General features: G+C 42.8%; 1 protein-coding gene and 1 long non-coding RNA gene across 9 annotated transcripts in view; one reads left to right on the top strand and one right to left on the bottom strand.

Annotated features, from left to right (window-relative positions):
• The window catches only part of LOC119872600, a 66,140-nt gene that overhangs the window by 7,270 nt on the left and 35,591 nt on the right, over positions 1-23,279 (top strand). The window contains exons 2-3 of one of the 2 annotated variants that reach the window (XR_005362559.1): positions 11,996-12,042; positions 19,612-19,839. This is a non-coding gene — a long non-coding RNA (uncharacterized LOC119872600). The remainder of the gene's footprint in view (positions 1-11,995; positions 12,043-19,611; positions 19,840-23,279) is intronic. The other variant, XR_005362560.1, reaches the window with a different exon arrangement.
• Positions 6,765-23,279, bottom strand: part of ANKRD29 (ankyrin repeat domain 29) — a 54,152-nt gene continuing 37,637 nt past the window's right edge. For 4 of the 7 annotated variants that reach the window (XM_038543648.1, XM_038543646.1, XM_038543651.1 and 1 more), the window contains 4 exons: positions 19,681-19,779; positions 18,053-18,148; positions 15,245-15,343; positions 6,765-9,427 (listed from right to left, as the gene is read on the bottom strand). In XM_038543648.1, the coding sequence (XP_038399576.1) occupies positions 9,344-9,427; positions 15,245-15,343; positions 18,053-18,148; positions 19,681-19,779 (378 nt within the window). In that variant the 3' untranslated portion in view covers positions 6,765-9,343. Of the gene's footprint in view, positions 9,428-13,735; positions 13,885-15,244; positions 15,344-18,052; positions 18,149-19,680; positions 19,780-23,279 lie in introns of those variants that run through there. The other 3 variants (XM_038543647.1, XM_038543650.1, XM_038543649.1) reach the window with 3 other exon arrangements.

Genomic DNA, 23,279 nt, shown 5'->3' with positions numbered 1-23,279 from the left:
CAGCCAGTGAAATGTGAAATAAATTATTCTGATTTTTTCTAGAGAGCATATAACTTGTTTTTTGCCTGTTGTTCTCCGTACTTTGAAGCATAGGTAAATACAAGAGCCTGAGATGATGCTGGACAATGGAATGAGAAATCCTGATATTATTAGCTCTGTTCACAGTGGAGAACCACCTGATTCTAATGCATGGTTTTTAGCATCTTGTCACAGTGAAATAACACTCACCAAACCAACTGACCAGCAGAGACAAATGTAGTTTCTCTTATTTTTCCAGGAAGTTCACAAACATTAACTCAGAGGCCCATTGGCACTGCACCTCACAGATCTTGCATCTCTGTAGCATGGCACAAAGTGCAGGAACACCCCCATTTAATTGTGCTTTGCAGATACTACTTTTTTCTGTATTTTGTTTTTTACAAATTGAAGGTCTGTGGCAACCCTGCATCAAGCAAGTCTATTGGCAGAATTTTTCCAACAGCATTTGCTCACTTTCTGTTTCTGTGCCACAATTTTGTAATGCTTGCATTATTTCAAACATTTTCATTATTATTCTGTTTGTTTGGTTCTTTTTTTTAAAGATTTTATTTATTTATTCATGGAAGACACAGAGGGAGAGAGAGGCAGAGACACAGGCAGAGGGAGAAGAAGGCTCCATACAGGGAGCCTGATGCGGGACTCAATCCCAGGACCCCAGGATCATGCCCTGGGCTGAAAGCAGGTGTTAAACTGCTAAGCCACCTAGGGATCCCCCGCCCCTATTATTCTGTTTGTTATGGTGATCTGCAGTCAGTGATCTTTGTCACTTGTGTGGGGGCACCAGGGACTGTTCTCATATGGGACAGCGAACCTACCTGATGGATGTCTTGTGTGTTCTGACACCCACCTACCCACCTACCATTCTCTCACCCCACCTTGCTGCTGAGACACAATATTGAAATTAGGCCAATCAATAATCCTATAGTTGCCTCTTAGTGGTCAAGTGAAAGAAAATGTCACACATCTGTCACTTTAAACTAGAAATGATTAGCTAGAAATGATTATACTCAGTGAGGAAGGGATGTTAAAAACTGAGACAGGCTGCAAGTGAGGCCTCTTGTGCCAGTTAGCCAAGTTGTAAATGCAAAGGAAAAGTTTTTGAAGGAAATTAAAAGTGCTAACCTACTGAACACATGAATGATAAGAAAGTGAAACAGCCTTATTGCTGGGACAGAGAAAGTCTGAGTGGTCTAGACAGATGATCAAATCAGCCACAACATCCCTTAAACTGAAGCCTAATCCAGAGCAAGGCCCTGGGTCTCTTCAATTCTGTGAAGGCTGAGAGAGGTGAGGAAGCTGCAGGAGAAAAGTCTGAAGCTGGCAGAGGGGAGTTCATGAGGTTTAAGTTAAGAAGCCGTCTCCATGACATCAAAGTGCAAAATGAAGCAGCAAGTGCTGACAGAGAAGCTGCAGCCAGTGATCCAGAAGATCTAGGTAAAATCATTAATAAAGGTGGCTACACTAAACAACAGATTTTCAATATAGACGAAACAGCCTTCTGTTGGAAGAAGATGCCATCTAGACTTTCACAGCTAGAGAGAAGTCAATGCCTGGCTTCAAAGCTCCAGAGGACAGGCTGGCTCTCTTGTTAGGGGCTAATGCTGCTGGTGATTTTAGGTTGAAGCCACTGCTCCTTTGCCATCTGAAAATCCTAGGGCCCCTAAGAATTATACTAAATCTACTCTGTGCTCCATAAATGGAACAACAAAGCCTGGGATGATAGCACATGTGTTTAGGACATGGTTTACTGGATATTTTAAAGCCACTGTTGAGACCTACTGCTGAGAAGAAAAGATTCCTTTCAAAATATTACTGCTCGTTGACAATGCACCTGATAACCCAAGAGCTCTGATGGACTATGAGTTTGTCACTGACATGACCTCTGAGGCCCTGAACTCAGGAAACTCCTAGAAGCTTCTAACTATCAATTTCATCTTTTAGAAACTAGCCAACAAATTGCTGGAACAGGAAAAGAAACATTTGAGTAGATCCCAGGACTATCCCTGCTCAGATGAATCAGAAAGTGCCTGCAAAGCTACCTCAGCTTTGTCATCTTTATTATAATGTTAAAATCTCCTCTGAATGTTTCTCCTGAGCCCTCATAAAATGGGCCCACTCACCCCTGTTTGGAGAGTCATCCCACATGATTTCCTTGTTTGTGCAAATAAAGATGACTTAGTGAGGGAGCTAACTCACCAAGGAGGGGATGTACATCGGTTCAGTAATAAGATGAATGTGATTTTCATGTCTACTAACACAACATCCATTCTGCAGCCCATGGATCAAGGAGCAACTATGACTTTTAAGTCCTATTATTTAAGAAATACATTTCATAGCTGCCATAGATAGTGATTCCTCAGATGGAGCTGGGCAAAGTATATTGAAAAACGTCTGGAAAGAATTCACAACTATAAATGCCATTAAGACCATTTAAGATTCATGGGATGGGGTCAAAATATTAACATTAACAGGCTTCTGGAAGAAGTTGATTCCAAAGTCATGGATGACTTGGAGGGGTCCAGACTTCAGTGGAGGAAGTCCCTGCAGATGTGTTGGAAACAGCAAGAGAACTAGAATTGGGAGAGGAGCCTGAGGATGTGACTGAATGGCTGCAAGTTCATGATAAAACTTGACCGGATGAGGAGTTCCTTTTTATGGATGAACACAATGTGGTTTCTTGAGAAGGAATCTACTCCTAGTGAAGATGCTGTGGAGATTGTTGAAATGACAAGAAAGTATTTAGAATGTTACATAAATGTAGTTGATCAAGCAGCAGCAGGGCTTGAGAAGATCGACTCTAATTTTGAAAGAAGTTATGTGGGCAAAATGCGGTCAAACAGCACTGCATGCTACAGAGAAATCATTTGTGAAAGAAAGAGTCAATCGGTGCAGCAAACTTCATTGTTGTCTTACTTTAAGATATTGCCACAGACACCCCAACCTTCAGCAACCACCACCTGAATCAGCCGACAAGAACATGGAGGCAAGACCCTCCCCAGCAAAAAGATTATGACTTGCTGAAAGCTCAGAGGATGGTTAGCCTTTTTTATGGTTAGCAACAAAGTTGTGGGTTTTTTTTTAAAGATTTTATTTATTTATTCATGAGAGACACAGAGAGAGAGAGAGGCAGAGACACAGACAGAGGGAGAAGCAGGCTCCTTGCAGGGAGCCTGACGTGGGACTCGATCCTGGGACTCCAGGATCACACCCTGGGCCGAAGGCAGTGCCAAACCGCTGAGCCACCCAGGGATCCCCAACAAAGTGTTTTTTAATTAAGACATGTACATTGTTTTTTAAGATGTAATGCTATCGCACACTTCATAGACCACCATATAGTGTAAACATAGCCTTTATATGCATTGGGAAACAGAAAAATCCATGTGACTCACTTTATTGTGATATTCACTTTATTGCCGCAGTCTGGAACTGGACCTAATCTCTGAGGTATGCCTGTACTTTCTTTCTCGGTGACAAAGCAGAGGCAATGCTTTCTGATAGATGCCAGCAGTTCCCAGAAAGTGTTAGGATCCACTTCACAAATAAAATTCTACTAATCACAACTAGAATCATTTCCAGATGACCATTTATTTTAACATTAGCTCCAGGTCCTGACCAGTCAGGATCCTTATATTTTCCAACTCAGGGCTAGAGTTCTTTGATGACTCAACAAGCTCACCAAGGGCAAAGCTGTGGAGCAAAAGTAGTCTGGAATTTGTCAGCCCTTATTACGTGGTCACACTTCATGGGGTTTGTTGCCCACCCTCCTTGCCTCCCTTGACTTCCTCCTCCCTTGACATGTGTTTCACTCCTGCTCCTTTTTTTTTTTTTAATTAAAAAAAAATTTTTTTTTTATTTATTTATGATAGTCACAGAGAGAGAGAGAGAGAGGCAGAGGCACAGGCAGAGGGAGAAGCAGGCTCCATGCACTGGGAGCCCAATGTGGGATTCGATCCTGGGTCTCCAGAATCGCGCCCTGGGCCAAAGGCAGGCGCCAAACCGCTGCGCTACCCAGGGATCCCATCCTGTCTATTTCATCTTGTCTCTTTGGCTGAATTCACTTTGTCCTTCAAAATCATGTCTCAGTTTTTTCCCCTCTCCCCAGAGTCTTCCTGGGGACGTCATTCATCCTATGACTTTCACCATCACTTCTATACATATGATGCCTGAAACGGTAATAACAGTCTTGTCCTAAACATCAAGCTGCTGCTTCCAACTGCCTCCTGGAATCTAGTTCACACATTATTTAGACTGAACCTGTTCAAATGCTCTCTCCCTGTCCCCACCTCAATTCCGCTTCCCTCTTTCTAACACAATTATTGTCACTATCCACCATGTAAACCTTGGTTGTGGAAAAGAATTAACACAGGAGACCTGAGACTACTGACATTAAAAAGTTTTGTTTCTGAGATTGATCATTGGCTGGCATATGAGGACTTGGCTACTAAACCATTCTCTACACTGATCTGAAGCCTTCCCTAAATGACAAGGGCTCACTGTGCCTAAACTATTTGTATACAACAATGTGGTTTATGCTGAATGTCTCATTTCCTTCTAAAAGTCTGGCATTTTGGTGAACATTAGGCAGAGGGTACCTATCTGACCAGCTCCCACTTCAAAGCCTGGATGAGGTGATCCCTGGGTGGCTCAGCGGTTTAGCGCCTGCCTTTGGCCCAGGGCGCAATCCTGGAGTCCTGGGATCGAGTCCCACATCGGGCTCCTGGCATGGAGCCTGCTTCTCCCTCCTCCTGTGTCTCTACCTCTCTCTCTCTCTCTCTCTCCTCTATGTCTATCATAAATAAATGAATAAATAAATCTTTTTTTAAAAAAAAGCCTACAGTTGTCAATGTTGCCACATCTCGTTGCAGAAGGAATTGAGCTCATCCTGTGCAAATCTGCTGAAAGAAGACTCTTGGAAGCTTGCATCTGGTTTCCACCATCTTCACTCCATTTCTCTTTCCCTTTGCTAATTTTGCTGTATATCCTTTTGCTGTCATCTTAGCCATGGAAATGACCAGGTGATGAGCCTTGCAAGTCTTTCTAGCAAATCACTCAATCTGGGGGAGGCCCTAAAGTCCCCTGACACATCTTAGTATAATCCTAACCCTCTTTTCCTTGCCCTCTATGTTCAATTAATCACCAATTATCATTAGCTCTACCTCTAAATTTTAAATTTTTTTAAATTAAAAAATTATCTATTTATTTTAAAGATTTTATTTATTTATTCATGAGAGACACAAAGAGAGAGGCAGAGACAGAGGCAGAGGGAGAAGCAGGCTCCATGTAGGAAGCCAGCTGTGGGACTCCATCCTGGGTCTCTGAGATCATGCCCTGAGCCAAAGGCAGATGCTCAACTGCTGAGCCACCCAGGCATCCCAATTTTTTATTTTTAAAGACATCTCTACAACCCAACATGGGACTCAAACTCAACCCAGAGATCAAGAGTTGCATGCTCTACTGACTGATCCAGCCAGGTGCCCCTCTACCTCTAAATATTTTAAAAAATATGTCCTGTGTTCACTACCCTCATTGCCTTGAGGTTACAACTGTGACTCCATCTGGGCATTGCTCTCCCTGCTTTCCTCCACTATAAAAAGCAAAACTCCAAGAGATGCATTTCTGGGATGCCAAGTAGCCTGGCATTTGGGGGTGTTCTTGTCCTCAGACTAGGTGTCCTCATGAGAGAGAATGATGAAACAAAGCTTTTTTTGTGGTTGCAGAGGGTGGGTACAGCAGAGGAGGAAGCCAGAATGCCCATGGACTTCCCCAGATAGCTGATGTTATCACTACAAATGTTTGCAGTTGTGCAACACCATCAGCTATTTCAGACAAAAAAAGCCACTGCATGGGACTGAAGAGCCAGCAACATCACAGGCAATAAAAATAGAAATTAAGAGACACACAGATCAATATATGAGGTGATGGATGTGTTAACTAGATGGGGGGGAATTCCTCCACAATGTCTACGGATGTCAAATCATCACAGTGTACAATTAAGTTTCTTCTTTTTCTTTCTTCTTTCTTCTTCTTGTTTCTTTTTTAGGGAGGAGGCGGAGGGTGGATGGATGAGGGGGGGTGAGGAGGAGGGGGGAGGGAGAGGGAGGGGGAGGGAGGAGTGGGAGGGAGGGGTAGGAGTGGAGGGTTTTGTCGGGCGGTATGGGTAGTTTCTTTTTTTTCCCTTCACCTTCGTCGTCTTTTTTGTGTTTTTTTTATCTGTCTTATTTCTTCTTTCTTTTTCTTCTTTCTTTCTTTCTTTCTTTCTTTCTTTCTTTCTTTCTTTCTTTCTTCTTTCTTTTTTAAGATTTTATTTATTTATTCACAAGAGACACAGAGAGAGAGGAAGAGACACAGACAGAGGGAGAAGCAGGCTTTCATGCAGGGAGCCCGATGTGGGACTCGATCCCAGGACCCCAGGATCAGGCCCTGGGCCAAAGGCAGGCGCTAAACTGCTGAACCACCCAGGGATCCCTGAAAAGTTTCTACTTTCAGTATCTTTGGTGGCTATCCCAGGAATTTTGATCTGAATGAAAAACCTTATGGGATTGTTATAAAAGCTCTCCACAGTTGAAATAATGAAATCCTATAACTTAAAGATCTACTCAGGATCCCAAACATCAATATACTTATCAACAAAGTTGAATTATTCACTCTAAAATTCCATGCTATTAAAAATCTCAGAGAAATAACCTCTGATCAAAAAACAAACAAGAAAAAGCAGCAAAGGCAAGTTGGGTAGTACATTAACTTTATTTTGAATTATATCATGGAATATATCATCAAACAAATGGATGTAATGAAAACTTTTATAGTTCAATTAACAAATGATTTGCATAGGAATTGCTAGTTCTTAGGATGCAGAGCTCACTGAATTTGAATTAGATTAACATAAAATAAGTATCATAAAAAATAAAAACCATCCACCTGTGTGCAAAACAAATGCAATTTTATTTCAAATAACAGACTTTTTGTTTATTCTTTGGTGAGTGGTTAACATATTCATCTTTCCTACTATGGATAATGTCATAAGCTCATCTAGATCAAATGTGATCGTTCTAAGCTAGAGACCTCTTACCTATAGCAGGGAAGCCTATATTAAGTATTGTTAAAGCTACTGGATTCATTTTTATGGCCCTAATATTGATCAAGAACATTAACTACTTAAAACAATAGGCCAAGGCCAACATATCTTACCGAAAACATTATGTTTGTGATTTCATCCCATTTTATCTTTTGGAACTCTGTTATCAGTGTCCATAATGCTGTTTTGATTTATATCAGTGATGAGCATTCAGTTTTGGCCTAAGGGCTAACAAAGGGGGGAAAACACAAAGCATTTAAGGCCACACTACTTTCCTCTTCAAAATGAACACAGCTTTATGAAATTTCCACGGGGGAAAGTGTATTTGTACTACTTTGCTAAGTAAAAGAAAGTCAGTGAGGAAACCGGCACTGCTTTTTAGCTACTAAAAGTTTATATCCAGGGGTTTTAGTGATATAGACAGAACTTTCTAAGTTTTAAAAAAAAATATTGGAGAGAGAGGAGAGAGAGGAAGAGTGAGGGAGAAGCAGACTCTCTGCTGAACAGAGTCCGATGTAATGTGGGACTTGATCCCAGGACCCCAAGATCATGACCTGAGCCACCCAGGTGCCCCAGAGCTTTCTAAAAAATTTTTTTTTTTTTTTTTGAGCTTTCTAAATTTTATCCTGAAATGAGATTGCAGACTTGTTGCATAGCTAGTCAGGCTGTAGACATCTCTGGCAGCTCTGTGGGTTGCTCATTACTCCCTTGGTTTGTGATATTGATTAAAATAAGCTGATTTTTGTTGATTATTTTATTGATCATAAAAAACTTTAAGAGACTATCTTCTAATTTCAAAAATTATATTCCATCATTTATTGACTTCAAGATACTGCTTCTAGCACTACTGCAAGTTGGTTAGAAAAAAACTTTGGGGATTGCATTTCCTTCCATCTTAACATAGAACATTAACATAGAACATTAACATAGACATGTAAACATGTCTTTACATAGAACATTAGCTGGAAAACAGAACAAAACGTGAAAAGAAAACCAAAGATGTATTTAAATAACAGAAATGCCACCAGCATTTATTATGGTAAATTAGAAAGATCGTCTAATTTTTGTGTGTGCAATTAGGCACTGACTGAGGCATTTAGACACCATTGAGTATAAAGTGCATTGAACATAAATTTTGACTCCCCTCCAAGGAATAATTCAATAAAACTCAGGTTTCTTTCTTGGAGTCAGTCAGCTCAAGAACATGCATAGATGAACACTTGTTAAATACGAATAACAGTCTTTATTATTTATACTCCTGCAATGAAATAGCAACATATTGTACTTGCAGATGTCACATTTCACCCAAGGACCTCAAAATCACTATGACAGCAACTGGTGCTGGAAGCTCAGGGTTGCACAGACTATTATGTCTATTTAGTTATGGCATGGGAAGCAGATTCCCAACAATAGAACCAAAATAAAAGTTTCAAGAGACAAGCCTAAATTTCTTGTGGTTTGTAATTTTCTGAGTTTCCAAATTTGCCACTTGTATCCTATTGTAGACCTACAATATTGATTCTAGGTAAAAATGATTTTTCTTTTTTTTTTTTTACCTGTTCAGAATAAGATAGGATTACCTCGCAAATAAACAATTTGTCTTTTTTATACTTCAACAGTCTATCTTTGAAAAAATAATATGGTGGAATGTCAGAAGTATCTCTCTAATGTCAATTTATGCATCAATTCAGAATAAACACGCTTACGATCTCTGGGTAGAAGAAAACACTTTATGCTAGGATGACATACATCTACATGTAAAATATGAGGGAGCTATATCTCTTAGCACACTGACATGTAATGCAAAAGCAGAAGTGCTTTGATTCACTGAAGAGCAGCCTTTCAGTCTTTTAAAGGCTTTTGTCATCTTGCTTTAACCTCTTCGAGGGGTTAACTCTTAGAGTTTAACTGAGAGACCCAATTTAGTGGAGTTTAAGATGAGTTTCTGTGGACTCCACAACCTGCCAAGGCCCCATAGCAGTGGAGTCACAGGCCAGCGTAAGAAACCACAGGCCAGCGTAAGAAACTCAGGGTAGTGAGGGCAAGGGGTCCCGAGCCTTTCTGTTCTTGCCTCGGGCCATGTAGCCCAGCTCCTCCCTGGTCAGGGACTCAGGTTGGGAGTTCTGAGCATTTCCTTTCTTAAAGGAATTTCCAACACTATTTGTAAAGCAATTTCTTTTTGGACAATGTGGTTAGGGTTTCTATCTTTCAGCCGAATATGGAACTAAGTTAGCTCTCTCTGGGTCCTTCTTTACTTCGGAGGAGACGTAGGATCCGTTCATTTTTGGTTAGTTCTGCTGGAAGTTCATTGGCCTGAAAGAAGATAAGACAGGTGTTGGTGAATTCCCACTGCTGGGATTGTTTTAGGGACTCCAAAGAGGGGCCCCTGACCCAAATTTGCTCCTCTGCTGGTGAAAAACCCCACTGGATTCACTGTTGTTAAAGTTAAAGGTCACCTTTAATAATATAAATATCATCTGTTATTTTTTTTTTATCTCCTTGTCTATTTCTCTCTCTAAGCCATATCCTTAGTACCCTGTAATCTTCTGGAGGTCAGGGGCCATGTATTATTAATCACTGTATCCTCATTTCCAGCACAATGCCTGGTGCATCTGTACGTGCTCAATAAATACTGGCAATGTTAAATTTGATACTTTATATTTAATTCATTTATTATATGGGGCAGTCTGTCTGCTAGGGACGTAAGACTCAGGACAAGCATCTGCTGATGAGAAAACAGAGTCAGGAAATATTCAGAGAATAAGAGATATCTATCTGGTCGAGAGCAGCTTCAGTGGCCACCACTTCCCACCTGACCCTATAGTTTCACTGAATGTTCTTTCTTATCAACATGCTGCTGGGAAACATTCTTTTATTTTTTATTTTTTTATGAGAGAGAGACAGTGACAGAGACAGAGACACAGGCAGAGAGAGAAGCAGCTCCATGCAGGAAGCCTGAGGTGGGACTCGATCCTGGGTCTCCAGGATCAGGCCCTGGGCCGAAGGCGGCGCTAAACCGCTGAGCCACCCGGGCTGCCCTGGGAAACATTCTTGATGCATTTATTTCATGAGTGTGTCCTTACCCTGTGTGATTGACGTTATGGGGCAGTGGTTCTCAAACTTTCTGGCCTCAGAACATTTTTACACTCTTAAAAATTATGGAGTATCCCAATGAGCTTTTGCTTTTAACTTCTTAGAAATGAAAATAAGAACACTTAAAAATACTTTAATTCATTAAAAATCATAAATGCACTACAGGGTAATTAATATAAGTAACATTTATGAAAACTAAACTTAAAAAAAGAAAAAAAGTTATGAAAAACAACCACATTTCCAGAAACAAAAATGTTAGGTCAAGAGTAGCATTGTTTGGGCAGCCCGGGTGGCTCAGCGGTTTAACGCCACCTTCAGCCCAGGTCGTGATCCTGGGGACCTGGGATCAAGTCCCACGTCAGGCTCCCTGCATGGGGCCTGTTTCTCCCTCTGCCTGTGTCTCTGCCTCTCTCTCTCTCTCTCTCTCTCTCTGTGTCTCTCATGAATGAATAAATAAATAAAATCTAAAAAAAAAAAATAGTAGCATTGTTTAAGAGATTTGAATATTTCTTGAATATGTAGCTTAATCAAAGACATTTGGATTTTCATATCTGCTTCTGTATCCAACCTATTCTGATACGTTGTTTTGGTTAAAGCATGAGGAAGGAGCACCTGGGTGGTTCAGTGGTTGAGCGTCTGCCTTTGGGTCAGGGCATGATCCCGGGGTCCTGGGATTGAGTCCTGCATTGGGCTCCTGGCAGGGAGCCTGCCTCTCCCTATGTCTCTGCCTCTCTCTTTGTGTCTCTTATGAATAAAGTATATGAAGAAAATTCAGCTTTGTACAGATAGGTAGTTGGAAAAGGGGAAACATGAACAGCCTTTTGTGATCATTGTAGATACTCTCCTTTGATGCTATACCCATACTAAACAAGTGGTAGTTTCTTAAAGGTAAAGGCAGTGTGGAATCCGAAACCATATCAGTGAGTTTTTTACATTAAAAATCCATTGATCTATTTATCTACAGGAACGATTTTTTCCCCATGTATGATTTGTAACATACCACACTGGTCACTTGGAATATATCAGTTCCGTGAGTTATAGGATCTTCCAAATGTTGACACAATGTTGTGATACAATCTCAAAAGATCACATTCATTAATATCAGCTCTGATTCATAAGAAAAGCCTGTATTAAAAAGCTGTCAGGCTTGCATGGTGGATACAAGTTGTTCTTTAAAGTTAAAATGGTGTTCTCTGAAAAAGCAACCGGCTCACTTTGCAATTCAAACAATGGAGAGTGCTTTTCCTTGAGACAACCACAACATATCATAAGTGCTGTATGCGTACTTCCATTTTGTTATGTAGAATCTTAAAACAAGGGTCAAGATTTAATAAAATTAAAATTGTTTATTGCTTCATCAAAGATGTTAAGTAAAACTGGCATTTTTGTAAAAAATTTACAAAATCTGTAAAATAACTTACAAAGTTTTGTAAAATCATCTGCCAGTACAGTTTATACCTCTGCTTTGATGTATAAGGTGCCAATAGTTTGACCCACCATTGCTTTTACAACATTAGAGCAAATGTCAGCACAGTGAAACGGGCAAATAACATCTTTGTATTATTACAAAGATTATTATTATTGACTTCTTAGACTTCTTAAAGGGGTCTTGCAGACCCTCAGGGGTCCACGGACCATACTTTGAGAACTGTTGTTAAAGATGAATCATGGGATGTTCTTGGGATTTCAGGGGAGGCAGGTAAAGGGTAGAAAAGCACCCAGAATGGAGGAGAGGCCTTGGATGCAGATCTTACCTATCTTACATATTTTTTTTTTTTTTTGTCCCAGAGCCACACCTGGAATTGTACATGCTTTATCTGGGACCCTGATCCTAGGTGAGTCTCCTGAAGTCCCTACCTTCTAGGTTGGGTCCTGCTCTTTGACTGCCACCTGCTAGCTGGGACTAAACCTGTCGGGAATTATGCATGGAGTTGCTGGGAATTTATGTTTGCCACAAATGATCTGCTGCACAGTATGTCCAGTGGCTGCACCCCAGCCCACCACAAAGGACTCCTGATGCTGATGCTGGACTGAATTGGGCAGGAAATTACTATGCTATGTTACTACAGACCAGAGTCCTCTCTAGAGGCTTGAATCCTACTATTAGTTCCCGTAGGAACAGATGTCATACAGGCCAAATGCCTGAGCCTGCACAGAAATGCTCCTGGTTTAAACAGACATAAGCTCCATCTAGTCTCAGAGTACTCAGGACTAATCAAGCTTTTTTGCATGGGTTCTAGGTCCTTGGTGAGCAGGTTGGCAGGCAGCCAGAAGAAGGAGGAAGAGGAGATCTAGAAAGCTGTATTTCTATGTACAAGCTTGCTGAGTTACAGCTCCCATGCGTGACCATCCCCATGAATGTCTATAGCTTTTACCATTGAAAAAGGGTTTCATCTCCTCAAACTGTGTTGTCAATTTGGTCAATTGCATTGCTGTTCTATGTATCATCCATATAGTTCTAAAAACCTGATCTCATTCCTCCTCTCTCCAGGTTGGTCCCCATTGAATGCTCAGAGTGCTGAGGTTGTGTGGACTCTCATGATGGCTAGTGCCCCAGCCTTGCTACCAAGGGCCATCTTCTTCATTATGGAGCAGGGCCACAGGCCCATATTCATGGTAGCACAGCACCAAAATATCCTCTTTCCTCACTGCTCCTGGGAGAATTTGTGTTCGGAGTCCTCAGTTGGGAATATCGGGAACATGGGGCCTGCACCCATGGGGACAACTACGGTGTGGGGAGTGGCTCTGGGGTCCATGGGTTACCCTCTCCTAAGGGATCTGCTTATCAGTCCCAGAGCAGAAGTTCTGGAACCCTAGGAGCAGAAGATTGCTTCTGTTTGAGCTTATAAGTCATTTCCTCTGGGAAGCTTTCGGTAGCATTCATTACTTCCCTGCTGATAGCTCTTGTCACTGTATTGCAATTTCTGTTTCAGTTGTTTTTATTCCCTCATAAACTCTGAACTCTTTGAAGGCAGAGACTATGGGAACTTCATTCACCACTGTCTTTCCAGTATACAGCACCGTGCATGGTATCTAGTAGGTGCTCAGTATTTGTTGAATGAATGAAGGCAGAGAATACCCTTTCAAGAGTCCTGAGTGGCTGCTGGAATCCCAACACCTTTGCTTCTAGGGCTGCCTCCAAGAGGCTGGCTTCTTTGGGGTGGCTGGTGGATGTGTAAGATGGGGGGGGTGGGGTTCCCTGGTAACAACTCCTAGATATCTAAAGCTTCTGTTGTATGAAATTCTAGTGTGGGAGTGTCTGGGTGACTCAGTCAGTTAATTGTTTGCCGTTGGCTCAGATTATGATCCCAGAATCCTGGGACTGAGCCTCACATCAGACTTCCTGCCCAGCAGGAAGCCTATTTCTCCTTCTCCCTCTGCTGTTTTCCCTGCTTGTGCTCTCTCTGTGGCTCTCTCTCTTAAATAACTAAATAAATAAAATCTTAAAAAAAAAAAAAAACTCCAGCATCAGCACGAGCAAAATATATATATCTTTATATCTTCAAGTAGCTTAGGGATAATCCAAAGTCTAACATTTTGGTCACTGGAAATTCCCCATAACCATTATTGCTGAAATCCCAGGAGACAAAGAATTGCATGTTGTTTCAGTTTCCATATGGTACTGGATGGCTTTAGCAAGAAAGATCAATCTCTTTAGGCAGTCTTGTGTCCAGGATCTAAAGATAAGAGCACAAGTATGACTTTAGCTGGCTTATCACACAGCCAGGCCAGCTAATGGAAAACAAATCGGAGTCTACAGGAAGAGATAAGCAGAAGCCTTGTTTTCAAGTACTCTAATGGTAAGAACAAGGAAATAATAACTCCACATGCTAAGTAAATGAAATAAAAGAGTCTCCTGGCATGTTGTTTAATCGTACTTCTTAATGGTTTCTTTTTAAAATGTTAGGGAAAAGGTTCTGTGTCGGCCTTTACTATGAAAGAAATTAACATAGCCATTGATACTTATAAAAGCTCAAATGGGGCAGCCCGGGTGGCTCAGCTGGTTTAGCACCTGCCTTCAGCCCGAACCTGCCTTCAGCCCAGGGCCTGATCCTGGAGTCCCGGGATCCAGTCCCACATCGGGCTCCCTGCAGGGAGCCTTCTTCTCCCTCTGCCTATGTCTCTGCCTCTCTCTCTCTGTCTCTCATGAATAAATAAACAAAATCTTAAAAAAAAAAAAAAGCTCAAATAGTACGTAAGTACAAAGTGAAAATTGCTTTTCATACCTTTCTTTATTGATGAGCACTTCCTCCTTCAAAAGTTGGTATTTTAGTGTTCTCTTAAAACCTTTTCTTGGCTGCTCTCTTTTGCCAGGTTCTGCACTTGACTGCTAATGCAGGAAAAAATGGGTAGTGGGGATCTTCCCACCTCCATGTCTGACCTATTCGTAAACTAAGGCTTTTAGCCTATAAAAAACATGGGTTGATTTGTAACAGTGGCACAAAGTCCTGTTAACTGTATAAGAGCAACATGTCCCCCTTTTTCTTCTACTCTCCAAAGAAAGCACAAGCAGTTGTCAAGCTATGAACATCCAACCTATGCAGGATAGCAATAAACTACTAGAGAACTTTGACATTTTTAGGACACTCCTTTGATGATAGAATCCCATAACTCCACTCCCTGCAACTACTGCTCCCCATCCCCTGTCCTGAGAGGCTGTACTGTTGTTAGCTCATAGCCATTGACGATATAGGGTTTTCAGCATAATTCTCTGGGTCTAGGTGCACTGCTCATTGCTACCTACCGACAGCCTTGCAATGCCCTTACTATGCTGAGGTACGAAGAGACAGACTGAGTGATGAGACCCATGTTGGAGCTTTGCTCTTTCTTGTATTCCCTTTCAAAGATACCAGCATCTAATATAGTGTCCTGGGGTACACAGCGAATGGTCAGTGTAAGTATTGCCCGTGTTTTTTTCCAAGTGAAACGAAGTCTGGCCCAAGGTGCACGGAACTGGTTATCTTGGCTTAGGTTGAAACTGCCTTATCTCTTTGCATAGGAGCCCAAAGGAGTTAAAAGATAAGGAAAGGCAGATACCTTGTTTCTCAGGGCTGGGTCCGCCCCTGCTTCCAGGAGCAGCGCGACTGTTTTAATATTCCCACTGAGCACTGCTGCGTGGAGGGCTGATGTCCCATTCTAAGAGAAAACAACAGTGAGAGTCAGGAGTGGGCTCACAGGCATCAGCACTGAGCCAGGCTTTTATCATAAACCAACCTGAGTGATGAGACTCATGTTGGGAGCTTTGCTCTTCCTTCCATTCCCTCTCAAAGGCGTCAGCATCTAATACAGTGTCCTCAGGTACACAGCACACAGAAGACGGGCAGTATAAATACTGCCAACGTCCTTTTGTAAGTGAAACAAGAAATCTGGCCCAGGGTACACATGACTTCACAATCGGTCTGGCAATTTTACATATATTAGAATTTGCTGCAGAAAAAGCAATCATGCTATGTTAAACATTTTTTTTTTTTTCCTTCAAGAGCAACAAATATAGTTTCTGTGCTTCCAGCGAGGCTGGAGAAATGGCTGGCAAGCCAAAAGGCCCAGCAGTCAGCCCAGTTACCTGCACTCCCCTAACTCAGAGGGGGTAGGAGCACCACTGTGGAGTTCCAGGACCTGAGCACGTTGGGGGAAGAAACCCCCAAGCCCTTATATGGAGCATTTCTGAGCACAGAAGGGCCTGCCAGATAGGTTGCTGACATTTTATGAAATGCACTGCAAATATTTATTGAACTAAGGAATCATCTATGCACACCATGTAGCCAGATTCTGGGAGGAGAGAGGAAGAGAATATACCAAACCTGATAAAGGAATGATGGGTGGTCACATGATACCTGTTCCAGAAGATGCATATGTCTACCTATGGCATCTAAATGCAAGCTTAATTTCCACATGAGCTGCTACTGCTACTAATACTAAACCATTTTCTTATTTTATGAAAGAAAAAAATATCATACCCATAGAAAAATTCCAAAAAAGTAGCATTTTCCTTTCCAAAGGAGCATGTTTGCTTTTATAACGTGTATGATAACTCACTTATCTGGTAACATTTCACCCACCTAAATTTTCACCAACGTGTTCAACTTCATCCATTTGCAACAGAGCTAAGGTAAAATACCAAGCCAAAATAGAGCTCTTTGAAATGAGACGAGACATTACAAAGTCCATTTCTGGAGCTCATTTCTTGTATTCACAGAGTTCTCTTTCATAGGCTATTTATTCTTACTTTACAAACAATTTTTTTAAAATTTTATTTATGATAGTCAGAGAGAGAGAGAGAGAGAGAGGCAGAGACACAGGTAGAGGGAGAAGCAGGCTCCATGCACCGGGAGCCCAATGTGGGATTTGATACCGGGGCCCCAGGATCGCGCCCTGGGCCAAAGGCAGGCGCTAAACCGCTGTACCACCCAGGGATCCCTTACTTTACAAACAATTTTCATGAATGTAGCTTTCTGGCTTCCAAGCTCTTGGGAGATTAGAAATTGCTTACTGGGACAGAGAGGCCAGCATCCTGACAACAGCAGTCCTGTATTAGTTGATAAAGAATAGAGCCTAAGTATATAAAGATCAGATGCAGAGTATCCAAAAAACTTTTGGGGTCATTCACAGGAAGATTGACTTTTCCCATCAATAAAGCCTGAGGGTACATCCCCAAAAGTGCTAAGCCACTGTTTCAAGTTTAGAACAGGTTTCCCTGTCCTCAATTTAAGGAAACAGTAGTGTATAGTGTGTGTGTGGGGGTGGGGGGTGGGGGAGGGGGGGTCTGCAAACTATAGCCTATGGGCCAAATCTAGCCTGCCCTCTGTTTTTCTTTTCTTTTTTTTTCTAAGATTTTATTTATTTATTTATTTATTTATTTATTTATTTATTTATTTATTTATTTATGAGAGACACACAGAGAGAGAGAGAGAGGCAGAGACACAGGCGGAGGGAGAAGCAGGCTCCATGCAGGGAGCCTGACGTGGGGCTCGATCCCGGGTCTCCAGGATCAGGCCCTGGGCTCAAGGTGGCGCTAAACCACTAAGCCACCAGGGCTGCCCCCCTGTTTTTCTATGTCCTGACAAGCTAAGGTTTAAAAAACTTAAAAAAGAATACTATGTGAAAATATGAAATTCCAGAAATACAGTGTCCATAAATAAAGTGTTAATGGAATTGCAGCCATCCTTTGCCCCCTCCCCGCCATGGCTGCTTTCATGCTACAACAGTAGAGTTGAACAGTTCCAGCAGGGACTGTATGTATGGCCCACAAAGCCGAACATATTTATTACCTGGCCCTTTATGCCACCTTCTGGTATATATTGTAATTTAGAAGTCTCTTAGTCTCAAATGGTTAAAATTTAAAGAAGAATTTTGGGGCTCTGTTTCCTTGTAGACCCAAGCTTTCCAGAATGATACATTCTTTGCTGTGTTCAGATATCTGAGGTTTATTTTATTTCACTTAAGGTAATAATGTGGTTCTTTGCTCCAGATAATGAAGGGAAGAAATGTGAGCATCTGTCCCCCCAGGTTTTGTGGGACACAAATCATGTGTTTCATGAGTCGTGAAAGATTTTTAGTCCAATGATAAATATATATGGTTTACTTTCCAAGTTAGTGTTTAATTTCTACTAACTTCTTTTTTTCTAGAAAACTAAGTACCTACAGACTCTGGTTCACTCTTCTTACCGCCCTGCCATTTCAACCAATGATCATGAATCTCCAACATTAAGAAATTGGAGATAAGTTTTTTCAAGAATGCAACTAGCCATGTGAATTACACTCAGATTCTCCTGCAGTCCTTCGTAGGGGCTTCTTAATTTTTAGCCTCTCTTCTACAGATTGGTAAAATTTCTCTTTAAGTCTTACCTTCAAAATGCCAAGGGTGGGTGAGAACTTCAGCAACTCCTCTATAACATCATTATACCCTTTGTTGGCTGCTTTTAGTAAAGCTGTTGTACCGTCCTTAACAGAGAGGAAAAGAAAAGTTGACTATTAACATATGTGCGTGTTGGCTAAGAACTAATTGTTACTTGAGAACCAGGAATATGCTTGTCAGAATAGGTGAAAGATTTAAACCAAAGGACAAGTGGGCCATATTTCTTAACCTAGGAGTATTTTAGAGCATATTTAGTTCTGCATGAAAGAGTGCTAGACAAAATAATTTATTATCTTAGAATCCTGCCTTTGGGGATTCATCTCTTTTAGTCTCTAGAACAGTGGGTAAAGGGAGAGGGGAATATCAAGAATGTATTTTAGGACACAGATTGACCAAAGAAGCATCGTCTGCAATTTACGACTTAGCAGAAATTGGTGTTAAACTATTTTTAATGATTAAATAATTACTGAATTGTCTTTACTGTTTTAAATTTTAAATGTGCTTTTCTTTTTTGCTTTGTCTTGTAAACAACCTTGCTCCAGTGTGCCCTAGGTATCTGTCCGTGGAGGCTGGGGGTAGGTAGGTGGAGAGCAGGAAGGGGATGGATTGAAATCTGTTAAAAAGAAATGCAAAGGCAAGTTCAAAACTTTATATTCAGCTTCTGTCATCACTTTTTGGCCTGGGAAGAGAGTTTCCAAATTCCTTTTTCTCCTGCTTTTACATATCAATTGCTGTATTTGGAGGATTCAGCTCACAGAATTCTGTAGTAAAGGAAATACCCCAGCCTGCTCTAAAGACTTAGCTGGAATCAGGAAGAAAGAAAATGAGATTAGAGGATTTTTCTTTTCTGGTTTCAGAGACGTGGGAAGAGAGAGAGTGGGAGAAAAGACAGTGAAGTGGTCAGATTGGGTCTTTCCCCCTTTCTGGGCTCAGATGTAGAGAATGGACGTGGGTCATATGTGACCTGCTATGGCAGGAGTAATACTAAGGGAAACAAGGCCAGACACTGTAAAAACTAAACCAAACCAAACCAAACCAGAACCAAAAAGCGAATGGCAGTGTGGTCAGGCAGCAGGGTCTCCCCAAGCTGCCGCAGGACCCGCTGAGGGGCCCACCCAGGCCGACTTAGGTGACATAAGCATTGCTGGGTGGAGGCCAATGGGGGATATGGTGCAGGGGTCTGCAGCTGGGGAAGCCAGGTGAGGCGGAGCCCCAGGAGCGCTGCGGGACCCCCAAACCACAGAGGGGGCGCCCCCACCTGCACTGCGGTCCCGGGCCAGCAAGAGGCGCAGCGCCCAGCGCACGTGCCACCCCTGAGGCCCCGGCTCCTCCCTCCCGCAGCCTCCCGGGTTCATCCAGGAGTCAGCTCAGGTGGAGGAGGATCTGGGAGGATCACACATCTTTCCCGTAGGGAGACTGGGCAGCACTTGCGACGGTTCAGCTGATTCAGACATTTACCTTGTTTTCCTGCTACAGAGCTGCTGGAGGGTGGGAGAAAGCCCAGGGGAGTCAGAGACCAAATAAAGGCGCGTTTTCTCTGCACGTCCAGGTTGGGCTGAATTTTGGAGCTTCGGTGCATGCACTCCTCCCCAGCCCCCCAGCTCTGGCTCAGACTCACGTTGCGGGCTGCGTCCCGGTCCGCTCCGCGCAGCAGCATCACCCTCACCACCTCGCTGTGGCCCATCTGCGACGCGATCCACAGCGGCGCCGTCCCGTCCTGCCGGCGAGGGGACACGCTTGCTCCCACCGGGCCACCCGGCAGCCGCCGAGCAACAAGGTACCACCCGCAACCAGCCCCCCGACGACAAATGAGGACGGAGATTTTAAGCCACTTACACAGAGGGGCGTGTGGCAGTGCCTGGACACGTGCGCCAGCGTTCGGGTTTGGGCTTATGGCACAGCCACTGAATGGCAGGATGTTTTAGCACCTAGTGTGGTGCTCCAGGGCACGGAACTCAGAGCAGGAAGCCAAACCTAACAAACCCGGGGAGGAGAAGCCTGCATGTCCTTATTTTCCCCTAGATTCAGTCAGTTTGTTTGCTTTACTGATGGGTTGACACAGCACACCCTACTGAGTGGGGGCCCTCATTCCCACAGAAGGGAGGGCAGTTTTTGGTGAGGGGATGTGTGAAGGTCAGAACTAAAGACATTCCTTCAACTCTTCTATCCTGTATCTAGAATCCCCCACAGTCACATCATTTTTAGGGACTTTGGTTTTAGGCAGGATGTGATATGGTTTCTTCTGGGAAGGGATGCCCACTCGTGAGTTATAGCAGGCCTGCATTTTTGATAATATTGTCTGTGTATCGTTCCCCCAAAGAGCCTGTTTATGGGAGCGCTAGGCCATGAAGCGGAGAGGTGCCGCTCTGGAGAAAAAGTGACACATCCAAGGGACGGAGAAGGGTTTGACAGGAGGGTGGTTCCTGTTAGACACAAAGAGAAAAACAGAAAACCCTTCTAGTGCTGGCAGTCAGCTCTATGGAGAGAGTGGGAGAGGCAGAGGTCCGACCCAAGTGTCCATGTTCTCCTCCTGGGCTGAATCTGGGTTAGGTAAGCTAGGGGTAGTAGAAACACCCAGATAAATGACGAATTCCAGATGGAAAAGGATTTTCTCCTGTTCTTGGGATGGAACCCAGAAAAACTGCAGAAAAGTTGTACAGCTTTTTGTACAGCTTTTGTACAGCTCTGATCTTAGCTGGTGCCTGAGAGAACAGAAATGGGTGATGGAGTCTTGGCCAGTGGGTCCGAGACACCCCTCAGTACCCCTGGTCTGCATCAACTAGGATTCTGCGGCACCCAGGAGTCCCTGCCTGCCTGTGGGAAATCAGAAGTGCTCAGTAACGGTGGCCAGAAGTCAGCCTGAAAGTGGGAAGATAGGTCATGATCTCACGATGACAGGCCAACTAGGTACTCACAGACAGGATACTCATAGCAGGATACTCAAACAGACAGGAAAGGCTGGACAAACCAGTACAGGACCAGATGCAGTGTCCCCACGCCACCTGAATGCCAGGATGACAGTTTGACCTCTGAGAACTTAGGCCATTTTGGAAGGAAGGGCAGGAGGAGAGCAAAGGAACCAGAATTCTCTAAACTTGGGCTTTGAGGTAATGAAGGTAATATGGCCCCATGGGAGTGTTTTGGCCAGATAAGACTGAGTTACTCATCGGTGGGAACAGGGGCTGAAGAGCAGGATGATTCAGTCGGAGAACACAGAGTTTCATTTTCTGCTGTAGCATATCATTTCAACTCCAGTCTACTAGCAGGCACAGGATTATTGCCCATTGCCATCCCAGCAAAGGGACAGAAGACAAAGAGGCCTGAATGGGGTGGTGGGTGGTGGCCAATCAGGAGCCTGGAAGGATCCAGGCTTGCTGTGGGGTGGTAAGAGGACACTTACACCCCTGTGTTTTGGGAAAGATGGGGAAGAGATGCTGAATGAAACAAAGGGCAGAAGACAGATGAACACCTAGAGCCACTTCATGCTTTTACAAGGGCCTCTTGGATATGTTTTTAAATCTGCATGTTATTTGTTATTAGCAATCGAAATAATACCTTAATTAGTACTTTTGTTTAGAAAGCATGTCTACATTGATTATTTAATTTGATTCTCCCAGTTCAGAATCATTCATTCATTTATTCACTCAACCAACCAACTGTTATTAAATATCTTCTCAGTCTCTGGCACAATACAAAATAAGACATGGTCTCTGGTCTCATAGGAACTCAGTCTAGTGAAGAAGAGACATGGCAATTTCAGGATGATTACAGTGCTATAGTAAAGTAGGGATAAAGTGCCCAAGATGAACCAGGAGAGGGGTCTGCTTACTGTGTGGGAGTTATGGGGGTCAGCTTTACCATTAGGGTTTGAAGGAGGACTAGGATTTTCCTAGGTGGGGGGTGGGGGAGGACATTCCTTGTAGAAGGAATAGCATTTCCAGTCGAAGCGGCTTGGACAGGTGTGGCTGGTTCAGGCAGGGCAGGAAGTCCAGCGTACTGTGGCCCACAGGATGTGTGCTGGAACAGGGGTGAGGGTGAGAGACCGGAAGGAGGTGCAGGGAGCAGGAGAGGGAGGCAGGGTACTGGAAGCTCTTGCCCCTCTTTGCCTGCTCTGGGTTCACTTGTTCTTTGTCACTATCTCCACCAGGGGGCAGGCAAGGAAAGGCGGCCAGCAACAAAGAGGCTGGCGGGTGCCTTCCAAGGGCTTGCTTGTTAGTAAAAATGATCTTAATTGATACTAATGTGGAAAAGTGCTAAGAGGTGGTACATTGGGAACAAATATTAATAGCATCGATTCATAACAGTAATGCTAACACTGAACTTTTATCACTTGAATTGCAATAGTCATGGTAGGTGGAAAAAGAAGTCCTCGCTTCTGGGTTATGAGACCTGAGCCAAATCACTCTGAGCCTCTGTTCTCTTCTGCAAAAACGTTAGCATCCCAGAGAAACTCATGAATGAGAAAACATGTAGGACAGTGCTGAGCACAGGACTGGATAGCGGGTGCTTAGAAAAGACAGGTCACTGAATCTGCATATTTACCATGAAAAACAATAAACACCTTAATTTGAACTTTTGTTAACAAAACACTCCACATGCTTTATTTGATTTTTCCAGTTTTCCTGTGAGATAACTGATCCAACAGGTAGGAATGATTGGTAAAATGAGATTTGGGGTTAAACCCAGGAAGTTGAATGTGAGTTGGAGCATTATTGTCAAATCAAAGTACTTATTAGTTGATTATCTAGTTTGTGGAAAGAGGTTTTCCCCTTTATCTGTACACCTCAATTCCTGTTTTCTCTTATTACTATTATAAGGGTCAGAGTCTTCCTTATAAAGAGGACTTCACAATGAAAATGATAGAAATTGAGTCAAGTTGGCTCGTTTTTGTGGAGTTTTGAGAGAACTGGAATAGGAAAAACATTAAAAAATATATACGTTTTTGAATACTTCCTGACAAAAATCTATAGTTTTGAAATTCAAAACAAATAAATTACAGTGAAATAAATCACAGTAAGTTAGGACCTCTGTGGCACCTTTTTAAGAAAAGGAAATAGGACACTTAGCTTGAAGAAGATGAGATTCCCAGGATTATGACAGCTGTCATTTACTATTTGTGTGCAAACCAAGCAGAAAAGGATTTAGATCGATTCTGCACACCAGCTGGCACCAAAGGGGGCTGGTGGGTAAAAGCCACTTGAGACTTTGACTCAGTGT

Source organism: Canis lupus, chromosome 7, assembly GCF_011100685.1.
Source record: "Canis lupus familiaris isolate Mischka breed German Shepherd chromosome 7, alternate assembly UU_Cfam_GSD_1.0, whole genome shotgun sequence".
Taxonomy (NCBI): Eukaryota; Metazoa; Chordata; class Mammalia; order Carnivora; family Canidae; genus Canis; species Canis lupus.
Note: the sequence above shows the minus strand (reverse complement) of the source record. Positions and strands in the feature narration are given on the sequence as shown.